The sequence below is a fragment of the Alexandromys fortis genome, unplaced genomic scaffold, assembly GCF_014885135.2.
Source record: "Alexandromys fortis isolate MF-2015 unplaced genomic scaffold, M_Fortis_MF-2015_v1.1 scaffold_36, whole genome shotgun sequence".
NCBI lineage: Eukaryota > Metazoa > Chordata > Mammalia > Rodentia > Cricetidae > Alexandromys > Alexandromys fortis.
This window is the reverse complement of record NW_026067915.1, coordinates 1,467,720-1,487,129: the sequence shown is the minus strand read 5'-3', so window position 1 is coordinate 1,487,129 and position 19,410 is coordinate 1,467,720. Positions and strand designations below refer to the sequence as shown.

General features: G+C 38.2%; 1 protein-coding gene across 5 annotated transcripts in view; it reads left to right on the top strand.

The window, feature by feature from the left end:
* Nck1 (NCK adaptor protein 1) overlaps positions 1-13,653 on the top strand; it is a 55,043-nt gene extending 41,390 nt beyond the window's left edge. For all 5 annotated transcript variants that reach the window (XM_050139445.1, XM_050139446.1, XM_050139447.1 and 2 more), the window contains 2 exons: positions 8,816-9,528; positions 12,203-13,653. In XM_050139445.1, coding sequence (XP_049995402.1) covers positions 8,816-9,528; positions 12,203-12,397 — 908 coding nt within the window. In that variant the 3' untranslated portion in view covers positions 12,398-13,653. The remainder of the gene's footprint in view (positions 1-8,815; positions 9,529-12,202) is intronic.
* The last annotated feature ends 5,757 nt before the right edge of the window (positions 13,654-19,410 follow it).

Below are 19,410 nucleotides of genomic sequence, written 5' to 3'. Positions count from 1 at the left end.
TCGGTGTGTTTCTGTAAGCAGGTACTTTATGCTGTCTATGTAATATAAGGTAAATAACTGGTGGTATTTTCAGTGCTGTTAGTTTGATCTGATAATTAAAGTGTTTCAACATGAATGCTTAATAAATAAGGAGAGGCTATACATGACTTTAAATGTGATGTAGATAGTTGTAATTCAGTAACTCTAGAACCTAGCCCAGATGTTTGAAGTAAAGTAAATCAGTTGTGAGCAAATTTTTACTCTTGACCTTTAAAGTAACAATTCTGTTTTTTTGTTTTTAAACTAGATTTTACTTAAGCTTTAGAGTAATGTCAAGATATTTAATAAGAGCTCTAGTAAACTACAATTACTGACTTAGAAGTAAAATGTTATGCTAATTTGGCTCTGCTGGTGGCATGTGTTTGATAATCATGTGCTTGATTGAATCTCTTTGAATATTCACTGTCTGTACAAAATGAAGAGAGAAATATTCTAGAAGTCCCTTATATATAGAAAGTCTAAGGAAACAAAGAGTAACCCAATGAGAGATTCCAAGGGAGAGGGTAAAACAAAGGAGTAAGCACTTTGCTGGGAAAGAATGTGGTCATTGTAAGACGTAGGTCCTTTGTTTCCTTGGTTAGCCTTGAGTGATTTCTTCTGGGATATCTCTTCTAACTCCTAGTTGCGATTTAGAGAGCAAATGCATTTTTAGTTCTTTGAAGTTCTGGTTTTAAAGCTAATTTTCTTTTGAACGTTGTGTGTGTGTGTGTGTGTGTGTGTGTGTGTGTGTGTGTGTCTACACCCGTGGGTACGTGTATGTAGAGGCCAAAGGATTATAGGAGATGCCATCCTCAGGAACCTCATCCACCTCTCTCAGGGAGACAAGTTCTCTCATTGGTCTAGGACGCACTAATTAAGCTACATTGACTGGCCAGCTAGCCCAGCTCACCACAGGATTGCAAGATTGTTGAGTTACCACACTTGGCTTTTTTATTTTTTTAAACACGGGTTTCGGAGATCCAGCTGAGGTTCTTAATGCTTGTGAGGCAAGTGTATTGCCAACCGAAGCTTCCCTTCAACTCTTTATTCATTAACTTATGAACACATTTTTAATGGAGAATCTAATGCAAACTATATAAAAATCAGCTTGATGGGCTGGTAAGATTGCTCGGTATTTGCCATTAAGCTTGACAACTAAGATTCAACCCCTAGGACCTATGTGGTGGAAGGAAAGAGCTGATTCCTGCAAATTGTTCTCTGACCGCAGCATATTCGTGTGCACATACATGCACACACACCAAAATAAATAAACAGATATTATAATAAAATAATTTTTAATTTGTATGAAATATTAAGTCTCACAGAATTAGGGAGGTAGATGTTAATTATTGCTTATTAAAAAATATAGTAGGCTTTAAATTTAGATAATGGTCAAAGTGATAATTATTAATAAGCCAGAAATGGTGTTAAAAGATGACACATACATGCACATGTATATAAAGCATCTATTATTGAACAGTGATTAAATATATCAGCTTATAAATTGAGTGGCAGAGTTGTTCTCCATACTGGGTATTAGGAGTTTAACAGTTAATCTTAACAGTATCTGTAATCCAAAGGCTAAGATTTTAGTTTTGTAGACAAAGTATTCCTTTCCTGAATCCCTGTAACATTCGTGTTTATTTTGCTAGCACGTTGTCAGAGTAGAGACAGGTTATTCATTCACCTAATTTCCGAACGTACCTGAAAAATAGACAAAAAGCATTCCGTGTTTTTTGTTTGGTAGCCAGAATACTTTGAAAACAAAATTTAAAGTGTTTATCATCTTAAATAGATCTATTATAAGCCATGATTTATCTTATGTACATGAACAGATGAAGTACAAAATATAAATCTTTAATGGGAAGAATAGCATATATTTGTATTTATAATAACTTAATTCTACTCCCAAATAAACTGTGTACTATCTCTGTAGCCTAGTATATAACTGAACTGTTTTTAATTCCTGTTTGGGTAAAAGAGACAGTTGGGCAAGACTTACATGATCCTGGAAAGTACCTTCAAACTCTAGAAAGAAGTCTTACAGTCTTGGCAAAAGAATAAATGGTCTTATGTGTGTCACGGGAATCAGGGGAAGTCCTCAGGGAGACATTGGTTTTGAAGAAGTGAGAACATGAGAATAGACGAGATGAAGCAGTTCACTCAGGAATCAGAAGCAGCAGCAATACTTTGTTCATTCTATTGGGCATTTGCTTAGTGACTGAGATGAAGGAAAGCTGATGTTGGAAGCAAAAAGAGGTAAGAATCTTTTTGTGGGAATGGTTGACATGAAGAAAAAATTTAGTAAGAGCTGCTGTAGTTATGTAGGTGCAGAAATCCTTGGTAACCTTGATTCAAGTCCTAGTGTTAAGGTAAGGTGATGTAGTAGCTTCCTTGCATGTATTCTGGCCAGTGAAACATCGCGGTTTGGCCATGTGACATCGATGGTTCCAGGTTCTGTCATCAAGGTTTTTAAGGATTTGAAACCAGTTCATGTAAGGAGGAGTTACTGGTGCAAAGATATGCTTGAGAAAGATAAACACTATTACACAGAGATTGTGTTCACACTGCTTACTGAGGTTCTTAAAAACTTTTTTTTTTTTAAAGTAAGGTGTCACTTTGTAGACCAGGCAGGCTGCAAACTCAGAGACCCGCCTGCCTCTGCCTCTGGAGTGTTGAGATTAAAGAAGTGTACCATCAGCTGATTCTTAAAAACTTTTGAGGAACTTAGAACGCATTGTTCTGGTTAAAAGCATTGCTAGTTGGGACTGGAGAGGTGACTCAATGGTTGAGAGAACTGACTGCTCTTCCGAGGTCCTAGGTTCAATTTGTAGCACCCATGTAGCGCCTCACAACTGCCTAGTCCTGTGGGCTCTAATGTCTCCTGGTGTGCAGACACATATACATAGATAAAACGCCCATATACATTTAATAAATAAATAATCTTTATCTGGACATAGTGGTGCATACCTTTTAATCCCAGCAACTGGGAGGCAAAGGCAGGCAGATTTCTGAGTTCAAGGCCAGCCTGGTCTACAGAAGAGTTCGAGGACAGACAGCCAGGGCTACATAGTGAGACCCTGTCTTAAGTCTCTCTACCCCTAAAACAAAATTGCTAGAGGCGTAGAGAAGACCAAATAGATAGAAATGAGGGACAAGAAGCTATAGAAACATTTTTAAGGGAACCAAAAAGCAAGCAAGAAAACCCGAGACCACAACCGTTTCAAGTTATGTACCTTCTTAGTGCTTACCTATGTTTGAGTATTTCACTCCCAGCCAGGTTGGTCCAGCTGTGTAACATAATAAAAGTTTATGTGATTGTGGAGAATACCAGGAAAACTGTTAAGTACTATCTATTGAGTGCCTACTATGTGCTGCATATTATGCTAAGTACTTACATACTCACTTTTTAAAATTTTTTACAAAAACTTTGTAATATAGACATTTACCTATCAACATTTCATAAAGGAACTGAAGTTTAAAAATGTAGTAATGTGTCCAAGATGACAAGGGGAAAATACAAATTTAACCCTGGTTTTTTCAAGTCTAAGAGTCAGGATCAGAGCAAGAGTAGCAATGGATTAAAAGAATTTGTTTGAAAAAAGGCTAGTTGAAATGAGGATGATCGTGGTGAACTGAATACTAGCTCAAGGTGTGCTGTGGTTGTGATGTTTCTGTCTCCTTAGTTTTATTTTTAAAAAAGCAGGATCTCACTGTGTTGCCAAGGTTGTCTTTGAAATCCTTGGTTAGTGCAGTCCTCCCTTTTGAGACTACAGACATGAGCTAACATGCATCAGCTATGTCTCCTAGAATTTACATGTTGAAACCTAATCATCAATAGCGTGTATTGAGGCAGGGGATCTTTAGGCAGCTATCAGCTTATCAAGGCAAAGCCTTCATGAATGAGATTCATGGCATTGTAAAAACAGTTGGAAGCTTGCCTATTTGTCTTTTGGAGTTCTCATCATTAAGAGCTAGGACCTTGCCGGGTGGTGGTGGTGCAAGCTAGCACCCAGCACTAGGGAGGCAGAGGCGGGCAGATCTCTGTGAGTTTGAGGCCAGCCTGGTCTACAAGAGCTAGTTCCAGGACAGACTCCAAAGCTACAGAGAAACCCTGTCTTGAAAAATCAAAAAAAAAAAAAAANAAAAAAAAAAAAAAAAAAAAAAAAAAAAAAAAAAAAAAAAAAAGGAAAGAAAGAAAGAAAGGATTTCACCAGATGTAGTCTGTTAGTTCCTTTAGCTTGAACTTTCAGAACTATGAGAAACAAATTGTTGTTAAATATAAATTACCTGCCTTTTGTCCTTATTTTTTGTGTTATAATTAACAACTTGAACAAAGACAGGAGGAATTTTGGAAAAAAATAGTAATATTGATTCTGATGAATATCTGAAAGGGCTCTGATTGTTGATAGTTACCATATAATCGACTGACTGACTTAATATTTTTAAAAAATTGTATTTTTGTATCAAGTTTTGTTGGTAGCAGAAGATTGGGATATCCATTTTGGCACTAGAAACAAAATTATAAAGCAGGGGAATAATACAGCCTACCAGCTACATGTGCCTTTGTTTAAAAATTTTATTGCGATTATTTATTGTGTGTGTTCAGACGTGTGAGCACTTGCCATGTGCATACCACAGCACCGCCGACCGATATCTGTGTTAGAGGACAACTTTTGGGTGTTTTTCTCTTTCCATTATGTGTGATCAATCTTGGGTCATCAGCCTTGGTGGCAAGTACTTTCTTACTCACAGAGCCATTTTACCTACATTTGTTCATTCTCCTGGTAAAGATTAATGGAACATTTAATATGGGCTAGGCACTAGGGATACAGAGATAATGGAGAAAAAGAAAGTGTACTTAGTGTTAGAGTAAAAAATGTAAAACTGTGTAATAGCACATAGGAGGAATCAGTGAACTCTGTGGGGAGGGAAGGAGGTCTTCAGTGAGTAAAGAGCTGTCTGTGCCAAGTTTAGAATGGCATAGAAGTGTTTTAGGTAGAAGAATATGTACAAACCGTAGTCTTGAAACCATAGGGTTTTAGTGGTTCTAATAAACTTGCCCTGGCTGTGGTGTGTTATAGCAGCAGTGTGCCAGAGAGAAGGTGGCATGTTGTTGAAGACATGCTCACAGAGATAGATATGGAGGATTTCTGTAGGATAGAAAACAGGTACTTCTGCTTTTGTTTTCCTTTAAATATTTCTTGTCTCTAAGGTTAACGCAGGTTGTTTTTTAATGTTTTCTCACTTGAGATATTAGTTGTTGGGGTTGTCCAATTAATGTCTTATTTAACAAGTTTAATTCCAACTTGGTTTGGTTTGGATAGTATATATAACTGTTCCTTTATATCATCTATTATCATATATTATCTCTTTATATACTGTTTACTAAGATTGAAGTTGTAATTTTATGTATTTTTAAATCATATAGGAAAAAAGACTAACAAAAAAGATAGACTATTAGTGGCTTTATGTTTACCATCGTTCTTTAGTTCTATTTTTAAAATAATTTTTTGAGATTATAATCACATTTCCACTTTCATCTTCCTCTCTCCAAAGCCTCCCATGCACCCTTACTCCCCCCTCCAATCTCTTTCAACTACATGGCCACGTTTTCTTTTAATTGTTGTGTGTGTGTGTGTGTGTGTGTGTGCATACACCTTCCTAAATACTAATGCAGCCTGCTCAGTCTGTATTGTATTACTTGTATGTATGTTTCCAGGGCTGACCCTGGTATTGGATAAGTAACCTACTGGTGTGCTCTTCCTTGGGGAAGACTATTTCTGCTGCTCTTAGCATGCCTTGGTTGCCTGTGTGTAGTTTTTTGTCTAGAGTTGAGGCCTCCTGAGCTTTCCGCGGTGCAAGTTACCATTTCAGTTGGTGGTGGCCTTTTTCTTTCTTTGTATGACTGCAGATTTCTTTCTGGTGTCTTTTGATTTCAGTCAGAAGAACTACCATTCACATTCTTTTTTTTTTTAATATTTATTTATTATGTATACAATGTTCTTTCTGCGTGTATGCCTGCAGGCCAGAAAAGGGCACCAGACCTCATTACAGATGGTTGTGAGCCACCATGTGGTTGCTGGGAATTGAACTCGGGACCTTTGGAAGAGCAGGCGATGCTCTTAACCGCTGAGCCATCTCTCCAGCTCCCCATTCACATTCTTAAAGCACAAGTTTATTGGTGATAAGAATGTGAAGTCTGTACTCTTAATCATGTGGCTACAGAAATCTGTTTTCTACCTAGTGTTTTGACATCGTGTCCTTAAACATACAGAGTCAAAAGAAAACGGGATGGAAATCTCCATTTTTATAGTTTGGCTCTATGCTGGTAATTAATTAATTAATGTTAATATTAATATTATTACTATTATTTTGTTTTTCGAGACAGGGTTTCTTTTTGTATCTTTGGAATCTGTCCTGGAACTCACTCTGTAGCTCAAGCTGGCCTCAAACTCACAGAGATGCACCTGCCTCTGCCTCCTGAGTGCTGGGATTAAAGGTGTGTGTCTTATCACAGTAATAGGAAAGTAACACTGCTTTTGCTAAAAATGCAGTGACTTCTTGTGCCCACAAGTAACTCAAAGGCAAGATAAAACCTGGTATCTCTGCTTTTCTTTTATATCTGCCTCTTTTACTATGGTGCAACTCTGCATGTAAGCTTGTTAATCAAGGAGTGTCTGTCTAAAACTTATGACCTAATCAGTTTCATCCTCCTTTAAGGCTTAAGGCACAAAGATAAGAATTAAAAAGTTCTTTGGTATTAGCTTTTATAATATCCTGTTCCAGATCTCCTAAAAGGTGGCTGAAAGTCTGTAACCATTGTCCTAAACCTAAACAATCAATTCTCTTCTTAGTGGACTTTACCCCTCACCAGCAAAAGTAATCTCATGAGAACCAGATTGTTTTCTCAGGCAATAAAGAGGCCCTGCTGCAGATCCAACACGGATAATGATCATCCAAACTTAAATTTGACCAGTCATTTTGTGTACCCCTCATCCCTTGCCCTAGTTATTTCTTTAGTCAAACTTAAAACTTATATCAGTTCTCTAGGCTGAGATGCATGATCTCTGTCTTCCCAACATAGCCATTCTGTTTGAAAATTTTTCCTGCTTTTCCATCATGTGTTTTCTGTTTGATATCTGGGAGTGCTGGTCAAAGTTAATTGGTTACATCCCATCCCCAAATCAGGGTTCTTGATTGAAACCCTAGTTACAGTTGTAATCAAGTAGTTTTAATGTATCATGGTAGAAAAAGAAAAGATTGCGTGTGGGGTTGACACGAAGGCTCAGCTTGTAAAAACATTTGCTGCTGAGCCTGATGAATTAGATTTGATCCTCAGGACTCACATAGAATGAGAAAACTAATTCTGGAAGTTTCCCTCTGAACTCCAAACATGCTTTGTGTTGTGTGTACAGCACTGGCCCTCCAAAGTAGTTAATAAGCATACATTTTAAAAGGGAGGGGTAGTGTGCAAGCAACAGTTGAAGAAGTTGAAAAGTAGAAAGAGAATTTCAAAAGAATAGCACAATGTATTCTGAGCCTTTGTTCAGTCCTTGAAACTGTACAGTAGGAGAGAATGAGCTCTCAGAAGTTGTTTCTGGCTGTATGTGCTAGGCTAAGTAAATATATGCAGAAATAAATGTAAAAATTACTAAAAGAATAGAAAAGTAAAATAACTTTTTTGATATTGAAGTGATTTGAGAATGTTTTTAGATAATTGGTAAGTCTGTGTAAAAAAAAAAAGGTAGTGTGGAGTCTCTGAAGAGAAAAGGTGGTTATTAAGAACTCTGGAGGATCAGAAGTTGGGGCCTTGGCCAAACAAAGAATGAGAATAATAAGGTTTTTTGTTTTGTTTTGTTTTAAGAGTGTAGAAAGAAGCCAGGTCGTGACGGCACACACCTTTAATCCTAGCATTCTGGAGGCAGAGGCAGGTGGATCTCTGAGTTCGAGGCTAACCTAGTCTACAGAACCAGTTCTAGGATGTCCAGGGCTACACAAAGAAACCCTGTTTCAAAAAGCAAACAAACAAAAACCAAAAAGAGTGTAGAAAGAAATTTGATTAGTTTTATGTCTTAATTTTTCAAAGTAAAAAGCAAAACATCAGATAATGCAGTGGGAACTGAGCAGCCCTAAAAAAATGCCTGGTTGCACTTGAAGTATGCATTTCTGCTTTCATTTTCTCACCTCTTTCAGTAAAAATACATTAAACATTCTATGTAGTAAGTACCTTTCAAGATCCTTGAGATTTTTATCTGTGAGCAAAATGAACAGCCCCTGCCTTTTGGGAGGTGTTATGTGAATTGGGATGAAGGGAACAAATGAGTAAATAAAATTTTAAAATGAACAGATAGATAGACTGATCTGGTTTTGGAAACTAAGAAATTATCAAATAAGATTATTCAAATAGAATTTAATATTGTGTATCCGGTACTAATTTAAATAATTGTTTCATTTTTATGCAGCTAATTACAAAATCTAGATGAGTAAAGTGAGATGTCAAGTGTGGGATTACTGGAGTGTTTGTGTTCTTAATTGTAGCTATGAGAGAAATGAACTGTATTAACACGAGAAATTTCAACGTGACAACTATATTATGTAGTTACTTTTTGGGTTCTGGCAGGAGAAGAGGAGCTAAACTATCACAAGTTTATTTGATTGGCTTTGGAAAAAGAACTTCTATTTTATTTCCCAAAAGATGATTGCATCATGTCAGTTTGTTTCCTACATCCAGAGGCTTGGGATAAGTGTGCTGAGTTGAATCTGTAGTCTTACTGCCTCCTCTTTATTTAAACAGGCATTGGAAAAGTGAAAAGAAAACCTAGTGTTCCAGATACAGCGTCTCCTGCTGATGATAGCTTTGTTGATCCAGGGGAACGTCTCTATGACCTCAACATGCCTGCTTTTGTGAAATTTAACTACATGGCTGAGAGAGAGGATGAACTGTCATTGATAAAAGGGACGAAGGTGATCGTCATGGAGAAATGCAGTGATGGGTGGTGGCGTGGCAGCTACAATGGACAGATTGGATGGTTTCCTTCAAACTATGTAACTGAAGAAGGCGACAGTCCTTTGGGTGACCATGTAGGTTCTCTGTCAGAGAAATTAGCAGCAGTTGTCAACAATCTGAATACAGGCCAAGTACTGCATGTGGTACAGGCTCTTTACCCATTCAGCTCATCCAATGATGAAGAACTCAATTTTGAGAAAGGCGATGTAATGGATGTTATTGAGAAACCGGAAAATGACCCAGAGTGGTGGAAATGCAGGAAAATCAATGGCATGGTTGGCCTGGTGCCAAAAAACTATGTTACTATTATGCAGAATAACCCATTAACTTCAGGTTTGGAACCATCACCTCCACAGTGTGATTATATTAGGCCTTCACTCACTGGAAAGTTTGCTGGCAATCCTTGGTATTATGGCAAAGTCACCAGGCACCAGGCAGAAATGGCATTAAATGAAAGGGGGCATGAAGGAGACTTCCTCATTCGTGATAGTGAATCTTCGGTAAGTTGATTTTCAAAGGTAAATGGGCATAAAGAGCTCCAGGCTTTTAAAAGTAAGGTTGCAGAGATAATGGCTTACTTAAACCTAAGTTGTAAGCTGGGATGTGTTCTTCCCTGTGAACTTGTTATGAATAAGCCAGGTGGGGCAGTGACTGTGTTGTATTAATGGGATTTCTTCAGTTGTCTTGATTTTTGCATTTCTGGAATATTCTCTGTCCCATTAAACTGAAAAATGGGGAAAACTGAGCATTGGTTTCTTTCTTGAGAGTAGATAATGCAAATTAAACTGCTGCTAGATGTAATATAATAAGAATGCTATCATTGTAGTCCTTTCAGGAATTCTCCAACCATAAAAAAATTATGTGTCTTCATAAATTAATTGTTTACTTAAAATCTCTCCCTTCCTCCTTCTCCCCCTCCCTCCCTCCTTTCCTTCTGACAGTGAGTACTCACTATGTAGCTCTGGCTGCCCTAGAACTCACTGGGTAGACCTCTCTGGCCTTGAACTCAGAGTTCCACCTGCTCCTGCCCTTGCCCATGTAGGGATTAAAGGTCTATAACACCATACCTGACTCTTTTGGCTTTTTATTCATCTCAAAAACCTTATTATTGGGCTGGAGAGATGGCTCAGCGGTTAAGAGCACTGCCTGCTCTTCCTAAGGCCCTGAGTTCAATTCCCAGCAACCACATGCTGACTCACAGCCATCTGTAATGAGGTCTGGTGCCCTCTTCTGGCCTGCAGTCATACATGCAGACAGAATACTGAACACATAGTAAATAAATCTTTTTTTTTTTAAAAAAAAAAAACTTATTATTATTAATTATTTTTGGTTTTTCAAGACAGGGTTTTAATTGTGTAGCCCTGGCTGTCTTGGAACTCAATCTGTAGACCAGGCTAGCCTTGAATTCAAAGATCTGCCTGCCTCTGCTGCTTCCCAAGTGCTGAGATTAAAAGTGTGCGCCACCACTACTCAACCTTAACATATTCAACACCATTTGAAATGTATTTTCAATAAAGGTAACATATTGCAGTACTAGCTAGATAATAAAAGCATACAAATTGAAAAATGGCATAGCTCTTTTAAGTGTTGCTTTATATATTAAAATTTGATGGTTCTTGTTTTTCTAAAAACCTTTTCCTGATAAACGATATCACTACTTTCCTACTTATCAAATCATGGTTAATACTGACTTCTGTGGCTGTATTGTATAAAAGATTGAAAGAAAATAATATGTGTATGAGGCTGAGATGAATTGAACTTCCTGTTGTGAAGTTGGGGGAAGTGGTTCCTTTAACCTCCCAGAAGACAGATGGTTGTTAATTGAGAAGAATAGTGGAGTCCATTTTTGTTAAAATCCTGAAATGTAGCACACCATGTAAGTCACTGTTCTTGACTTGACACAGATTGTTCAGAAGTAGTAGGTTTAAAACAGTAGCTGCAACTACCACCACCTAATTAAGAAAGAAGAGACTTAAATACATAATGCTATTTTACTTGCGTGTAGAGTATAAATGCTAGCCAACATATAATTATTTTTAGTACTGTTGTTTTTCAGCTATAGACCTTAAATGTTTTTGTTTGGCCTATACAATTAAAAATTTAATTCATTGTCGATATTTAAATAGCAAAGGGTTTAAAAAAATCCAGACTTTGGAGCCAAATAGATGGGAAGTGCTTGCTGTTTTTCCAGAGGACCCCCATTGAGTACCCACCACCATGTCAGGTAGCCTGCAACTCCAGCTCTTGGGGAATCTGATGCCTCCTTGAACATCTGTATAACTGTACATAAAATCCACATACAGACATACAAACATCCACAAAATTTAAAAAATAATAAAATCGTCTTTTGAAAATGTAGGCTTCAAATTTTCCCTTTAAAACTTAGGCCGTGCTGGAGAGGTGGCTCATTGATTAGGAGCACTGGTTGCTTATTCAAAGGACCCAGTTTTATTTCTGTACCTACATGACAACTCAAACAATCTATAATTAGGGGATCCAGTACCCCCATTCTGGCCTCCACAGGCACTGCTCACATGTGATACACAGACGTACATGCAGGCAAAACACCCACACACATAAATAAATGCAGTAAAAGACGAAGGCCAGTGCACATGGGAGTCTGTTTCTGCACAGCAGCAGTCACAGATGCGCAGTGCATCTCCGTAGGCTGGCTGCATCCTCTTTCCTCTGTCTCCTTTACTTTCGGTTTTTTGTTGGCCCTTGTATGAATTTGTTTGTCACAGTTATTAAAGTTCAGTTGAATTCTTAGTTGTCCTTTAATTTTGAAAGTTCAGAATATTGTGTCTTAAGTTAGGTCCTGTCAGCTCTGAATTGAAAGGGCGTGATGGAGTGGAAGTCTGAAAGTTTCTCTTTTTTTTTTCTCCTAAGGGATTTTCTGTTTGTGCTACTCTTTGGGCACTGTGGGTGTTAGAAGACTCTAGAATCCTGTCTGCTTGTCCATTATCCACTGATAAGTGATCCCAGGCATACTCTCCGAGCCTCATTTTCCTCACTCATAGAAAGGGTTTCTTTTGAGGAATAAAGGAGATTATGTAAATAATTTAGCGTAGTGTCTTGCACTTAGTAAGTGTTCAGATTTTAACAGTTGTATTTATTTTAAATTCTGATACATGGCTTTCACAATGTTTACCTCCCCTCTCCTTTCTCTTTTAGCCAAATGATTTCTCAGTATCACTAAAAGCACAAGGGAAAAACAAGCATTTTAAAGTCCAACTGAAAGAGACAGTTTACTGCATTGGGCAGCGGAAATTCAGCACCATGGAGGAACTTGTAGAACATTACAAAAAGGCACCGATCTTTACAAGTGAACAAGGAGAAAAACTGTATCTCGTCAAACATTTGTCTTGATACTCATCAGCAGTGACTGCCACACAGCTTTAACTCGTCACGTAATTGAGAACTGAGCGTGCTGGGCCAATTTTACTTGCTTGGAAAGTGCTGTTTCTAACTGTATGAGAACTGACTGTAATACATGAGTATTTTTGTTATAACTCAGCCCATACATATATCTACATATGCAGTGCATCTATATAGAAGAGTTCTTTATTCTTGGTCTTCTATCTTACTGTCTTCTTTGCTATTTTTCTCTTTCCTTCTAACAATTAAAGTTTTGTATTCAAAAAAAAGAATAATTTGGTTCAAAAATCTTTATATGGAAGAATTCTTTTACTGGTGTTACTTCATTTCCTTGTAAAGGTATCCTGTTCTCCCAGAGTTCCTCTTCACATAAAATCATATCTATATGGCATATGCTGAAATTCATTTCTTGTAAAGTGTTAATCTTTTCTGTGACTAAATAGCAATAATAAACAAAACTAGAAATTATTTTCAGATATTGTATCTGTCATAAGCCATTGTAAATATAAAGTATGTTGTTGTGCCTTCATTTTAAAATCCATTCATTGTATTCAAAAGGCCCTGGATATAGGTTAGAAAACACAATTTATAGCTATTTAAGCAAAAATGTTAAGACTTTAGGGAGTGTCTTTTTTTCCTTCATTTGGTTGTTGAAGGGAACAGAGCAGTCCCTGACAGTTCGTTGTTGAAATGAAATGGGTGTCTCTAGTGTTCTTTGACCAAAGTTTGTTGTATTAGATGATGCTGTGTTTCCGCCAGTTTGGGGAAAATAGTAAACAATGAGATGTGAAGAAATTTTTTTCTCTCCACATACCAATAATTGTAATTCTCCTTTCAGAATCCCAACCTCTCCTCCCAGTATCTGGTCAGGTTTCCTGAAGACCATTTTTTTTTGACACTGTTGCATATTGAACCCTAAGTTACACACGATAGCAGGCGCTCTGCTGCCGAGTTGTACCCACCCCTCCTTATCGTTTAGTTTCCTTACGTGGGACACTGAAATGATGTGCTGTGGGGACGTGTGCTGTAGTTGGGTGTGTTAATTAAATTGTTTACTTTCCAGTTAGCACTTCGTATGTTTGAATGAGAGACTAAAGTATTGAATCTGCTGTTCGTCACTCTTCTCCTCATCCTGTAAATGTAAGCATACTAACAAAAGTCCCTAATGCTATGTAAGCAGAAGAACATTGCTGTTCTTTGCTATTTTAAACACTAATGTACAAAAATTATAGCTGGTAAAAATCAAAGTTGTGTAATTTCACTTTTTTCTTCGATGTAGTAGTTTAAAAAAATTTAATTTAAATCTTAAAAATAACCTGGAGGCTGATGTTACCACTGGGTGGCAGCCCTGGCCTCTCCCACTAACTAGAAGTCAACAAAATAATTGACAGATGTATGAATTCCCATCTTTATATCACCTGCTTTCAGAGCTTTTTAGTTTGCATTTGTCTTTTGGTGCTCTGTTGTTTAAGATAAATGGTAGTAGGTTAATGTAAATAAATGTTATACATGCTTACCTTCAGGGCTGTAAAATACTATGAATTCTAAGAAAACCAGTTTAACAGTGGTTTGCAGAATGAGTCGGTAGTAAACATTCTTACATTTGATACTATTTTCGCTCTCTGTGTGTCACCCTCCCTGCTATGAAGCAATGGACCTTTATAAAAGGAATCGTTAGACCTTGCCATGGATAAGCTGTTTCTGGAAACTATCTGCTCCACAACTGACTTTGTGAAGGCAGCTCTGGAGTAGTAGTGTTGGGTCGCATACACCCTGCTGTAACTAGAGTTGATAGATGTAGGTGCTCCAGTAGTAGCTCCTGTGCATTCGAACACTGGAAGAAACTCAACGGCGCACTGTTTTACTCTGTACTTCAACTTTTGCTCAGTTTTTAAAAACCTCTTAAACCATACCATCTTTTCAATCAATGGTTGTTTATATTGTAACCATGAGTTTGCTTGAAACAGTTTTCTTAGAATAACCTAGAAAATAGCTGCATAGCTAGGTAGTGACAGACTTGTATTAGAAACAGCCTCAACCTAGTGTTGTCTGTGTCTTGTCACTGCCCTCCATGCTAGATTTAGACTAGGAGGTGGGTCCTGGGGAAAGTATTAGTACAGAAGTTTTCATCTCTATAAGAGCTGATTAGTTCCCCAAATTTAAATATATGTTGTACCCATAATCCTGCCCGGCTCGTGTCTACAAAAACTCTAAAGTCTTGGAAGGGGTGCTTTGTTTTGTTCTTAAACATCCTTATATATGTGTGAAAGCTTAGCAACAACAACAACAAAAAAGCTGTAAGATGAGTTGAATATTTTCATGTGTATTGCATACAGTCACTTCATATTAACATATACACTTAAGACTATTAAAACTGTTTGACAAATACCACTAAATAAAATAGGAAATACCCTGATCAGTGGTATAAGCCTGTAATTCTGGCTGCTCAAGAGGCTGAGGCAGGATAATGAGTTTAAGGCATGCCTGACTAGTTTATCAAGAGCTTGAAAAAGTAGAGCTGGGTTCTGTGGTAGAGCTTGCATGAACTCTGTACATTTTCTCCAGCATCATCAAACAAAAAAGGGAATCTGTGCATATTGCCAGAATGAAAAGGCCTAGCAATGAGCAGCTTAGGTAATTAGGACATGCATGTAAATACATTGCTTATAAAATCATACCCAGCTCCAGTGATCTGCCATGTAATCTAGAGGTTGCAAAAATGATCTCTGAGGTGCCTTTTTGGGAATTAGGAAAATGCATCATCTCCTGATACACCCATCCCTTGACTTGTCAAAAAGTGTAGAATTTTACCTGCTGGTCGTGCTTTATTCATGATGCAGCCAAATATAGAAGTATTGTTCAACTTGTGTAGTATTAACTTGACAGCACTTAAAATGGGAGATTTCCGTTAGCGTTGTAATTTGTAGTTTCTTTAAAAATAAGCTGACAGTGTGAGTTGAATTCCCGAGTTAAATGATCAGCTGGAACCTGGTGTGGATGGTCCCATAATGCACGTGGTGAAAGACAATTCAAACAGAATAATAAAGTCTCTCCTAACTCTTACCCCATAATTTATAGCCAAATTGATATATTGTTTCTCCCTATTTTTCCTGTTGCTTGGAGTTTTTGGCTTTTAATATGAGATAGCCATTTTTAAGAAACTCTTCCTATGTTCAAATCAATGAATTAGGAGTGTAGCATTACAGCTTTTGCTTTTTCATTTTAATATTTTATTAGGAGAAAAACCTTTATATAACTCTCTTAACTGTTTTATAGGTCTTCACAACTGTGGTCACTTGACTTTTGTTCAACATAAGACAGTGTCAGTTTTCTGAATCACATCCAGAGGATTGAAGAAAACCAAACTCTTGATTCTGTTGCAAGGTAGATATGCTTGTTCTGTGGCGTTCAGCAAGTTTATGTGACTCAGCTCTGCCGTGTTCTAAACACTGCTGACAGCAGAACAAGCGGCACACACTTCACACCCTGGTTTCTTGTGGTACGCGTGTGCTAGCTTACTTACAGGAGTCTCTTGACCTGAAAGCGCATGCGCTTTGTGGAGATTGTTGACTAAAGTAGGAAATTAACTGCACTGCTGAGGTAAAGAGGAAGAGTTTCAGTTAGCATATTCTCTCTCTCTCTCTCTCTCTCTCTCTCTCTCTCTCTCTCTCTCTCTCTCTCTCTCTGTGTGTGTGTGTGTGTGTGTGTGTGTGTGTGTGTGTGTGTGTGTGTGTGTAGAGTGGGGGGGGGGGTTTAAACCAGATTAAGAGTGTCTTTCTGGCCAGAACACTTTGGTTGTATCCATTTCAGAACTGGTTTGATGCCCTCAGCAGCTTAGCAGGGACAGCCAGCTGATGTAGTTATTTTTGTAGTGCTGGACAATGGAACAGCAGCTGCCTCATGCACGCTAGGAAAGCAACCAACCAACTGTGCATTAAATATTTCCACGCAGATTACATAACTTTACAGCACAGGGAAAGCTGGTCTCACAGTTGCAAGTTTTATTTATTACTACAAAGGTTTTTTTCTCTCCCCTTTTGTACCTCATCGACAAATAGGAAAACATAAGTAACATTTTGAAGTAGTTATCTAAGATATATAGGAAAAAAGATTGTTTTAAACTGACTTTTGGGCTCAGATATATCTTAACCTGTAGGTATCTGTCTTTGGAAAATTGTTGAGACAAAAAGATTCCAGAAAGAGACTAAATGTCTAAATGTAGGCTAAAGACAGGAATAGTTGGCGATAACTTTGAACACTTACAGAAAAAATTAAGAACTCGTGAGTAAGCATAGCTTCTCTAGAGCAAGTGATGTCAAAACAAGTGTTGTTTGCTTTCTGAACTGTAGGTAGGCAAACGGGTTATAGAGAACAAATTCTGGTTCCCCTGAGGCATTATTGCTTGGTTTCAAAGTTAAAGTTCTAGTTTGGGGCTGTTTATATAGTTTGATCTTGCATGTCACTCAAAGCCATGTGTTAAATTTTTGGTTCCCATCTGGAGCACTTTCTCAGAAGGTGGTGAAACCTTAAGGAGATGGGGCCTTCCCGTCCCCCATTTTTCTTCCATTTCTCGTCTTACCCTAAAACAATGCTACCTTTTAAGTTGATTCTTTAATCACTCGAGCATGAGACTGCTCTCACCCTGCATTACAATGAAAAAAAAAAAAACAAGCTAACAAGGCTTTGGGGACATTGGTATTCTAGGGATGCAGTACCTACATGGAGAAGATGTGTACATTAAAGTGCTATTTGTTTAATTCAAATATGAACTTTAACTACAAAGGGCTGTTCAGAATAAAACCCGATTCTCTGTGTTCATAGAAGCTATTGGGTCATGTTACATAGAAACCAGCTATAACTACAGGAAGATGACAGTGTTACAGACATAAAGGTTTTAACTCATTGATTTCAAGAGATTTATTTCTTGAAGACCATCAGTAGACTTAAATGACTTTAAAACTTTTTACTATTTTTTTTTAAACATGTGTGGGTATGTTGCCTGAGTGTCTCTCAGTGCTCTTGGAGAGAGGCCCAGGGCACCAGAACCCCTGTGAAGGGGTTGTGTAAGCACGGGGCACTAGAATTGACCCCAGATCCTCTGGAAGAGCTGATAGTGCTACTAACCACTGGGCCATTTCTCCAGCCTCTCAGCAAGTTTAGAAGTCAGACAGCTCTGAAAACTGGATTTTGAAAATAACAGCCAGAGGAGAATTGGTGGAAACAAGAGTCTGAAAGGAATTCCACTGTTTAAATTCTCTGTGTGACTTCCAGGAAAAAGAAATGAGAGCTAAATGTCAGATGCTCTTAAACACGGGCATAAATATATGGGAATCTCTGCAGAGTAAGTGAAGAGTACACGAACAGGGTAAAGTAATTGGCCCTTTGGCCTGGTCCTGGATTCTTTGTCTGATGAGTGAGGCTCAGATTGGGGGTAAAAAGTATGACCTTTTCCCCCCTCGCTCTCTTTACATAAAGTTCTTGTTTTTCCTAACAAAATTAAATACCAAAGAATTAAGTAGCAAGTGGGGGGATATGCTATTTAGGCATACCTATCTATCCATTCATCTGTTCCTCTTCAGGCCTGAACCATCTTCCAATTCTGCAGAAAATCCCAGGAATTCTGACAACGTGGCTGGGCTGTAGCTCAGTTGGTAGAGTAGTGCCTAATATTCACAGGCCTGTGGGTTTGATTTCCAGTGTCATATAAACCATGCATGTTGATGTACACCAATCCCCACACTTGTGGATGGAGGCAAGAAAATCAGGACGTGGTCATCCCAAATCGCCTACATAGTGAACTCGAAGTCTTAGCTCCTTCATACCTCGGGTCAACAAAAACAAAGCTGCAGGCAACAGGATAAAGGATAGTTTGATTTGGGTATATTGCATAGACAAGATGGTTGAGGTAGTATAGGAGAATTGACAAAGCAGAAGAGAAGCAAGAGCAGAGACAGGAGTATCAGGTGGTAGAGTTGAGCCAATGAGGCATAGTCATCCAGAAGCCCTTACCTAGTGTAATGTCCCAGGCATAGGCAGATCATCCGAGGTTTTTTTTTTTTTTTTTTCTAACTGGGTGATAACTCAGTCTTCAGAAAGATGAATTCTAAAGCTAGGTTAGGTTAATGGCATTACACTGCCCAGTAGGTGTGTGCTGAGCCCAGGACCTAACTCTCCTTGTAATTGAGCTGGGTTGTCTTGGTACAGACTCATGCCATGCAGAACTATTTTAAGACCCCGTGGATCAGTGGTGGACTGCCCCACAACTCAGCTGTGTGAGACTTACTCTTGATTGCATTTTTTGTTTACCTTTTTTTTTTAATCCCCTGATTCACTTTGTGTTCAAATTCTCAAACTTTCCATCATTGGGCTTTGCTCAAGTTATTCTATCTGGAATGCTGAACCGTGAACTGATCTAACCCCTTTTGTTCAAACGGATGGGTATATTCTTGGAACTCCGTTCTGTGGCCCACTTCCTGCTTATTCTCTAAACCGTTGTTCATTTCAGGAGTCACACCCCTTATAGTGTTAACTGGGAAGCAGTTGAGGTAAGTGAAAAGAGGTTAGAGTTGGGCATATTTCTGATGGATTTCCTGTCCCCATTCTTGATTCCCACAACTGTTTTGCAATGCATTACTGTATTTTCTTTGTAAATGAAAAAGAAATGTTAGGCTGATGGAGTTGTTTTCTTCCTCTTTGCATAAAATGGCCATTACTTTTTCCATTTACTCTTCAACCCACAATGATCTAGGTTTGGATCCAAGGCTTCCACAGGAACTCCTCTTGCTGGGATTACAATGACTTTCCAGTTGTTACATCCAGGGAACATTTTTCAGTGATGAACTCACTGGGGACTCTCTTCTGCACTCTGCCTGAACAATCACATCATTCCTCATTGTTTTTAGAACCACTTCTCTGAGCTACCCTCCCACCTCTGTCTTCTAGTCCATGTTCTTGCCCTCTCTGGTCTCTCTCTCTCTCTCTCTCTCTCTCTCTCTCTCTCTCTC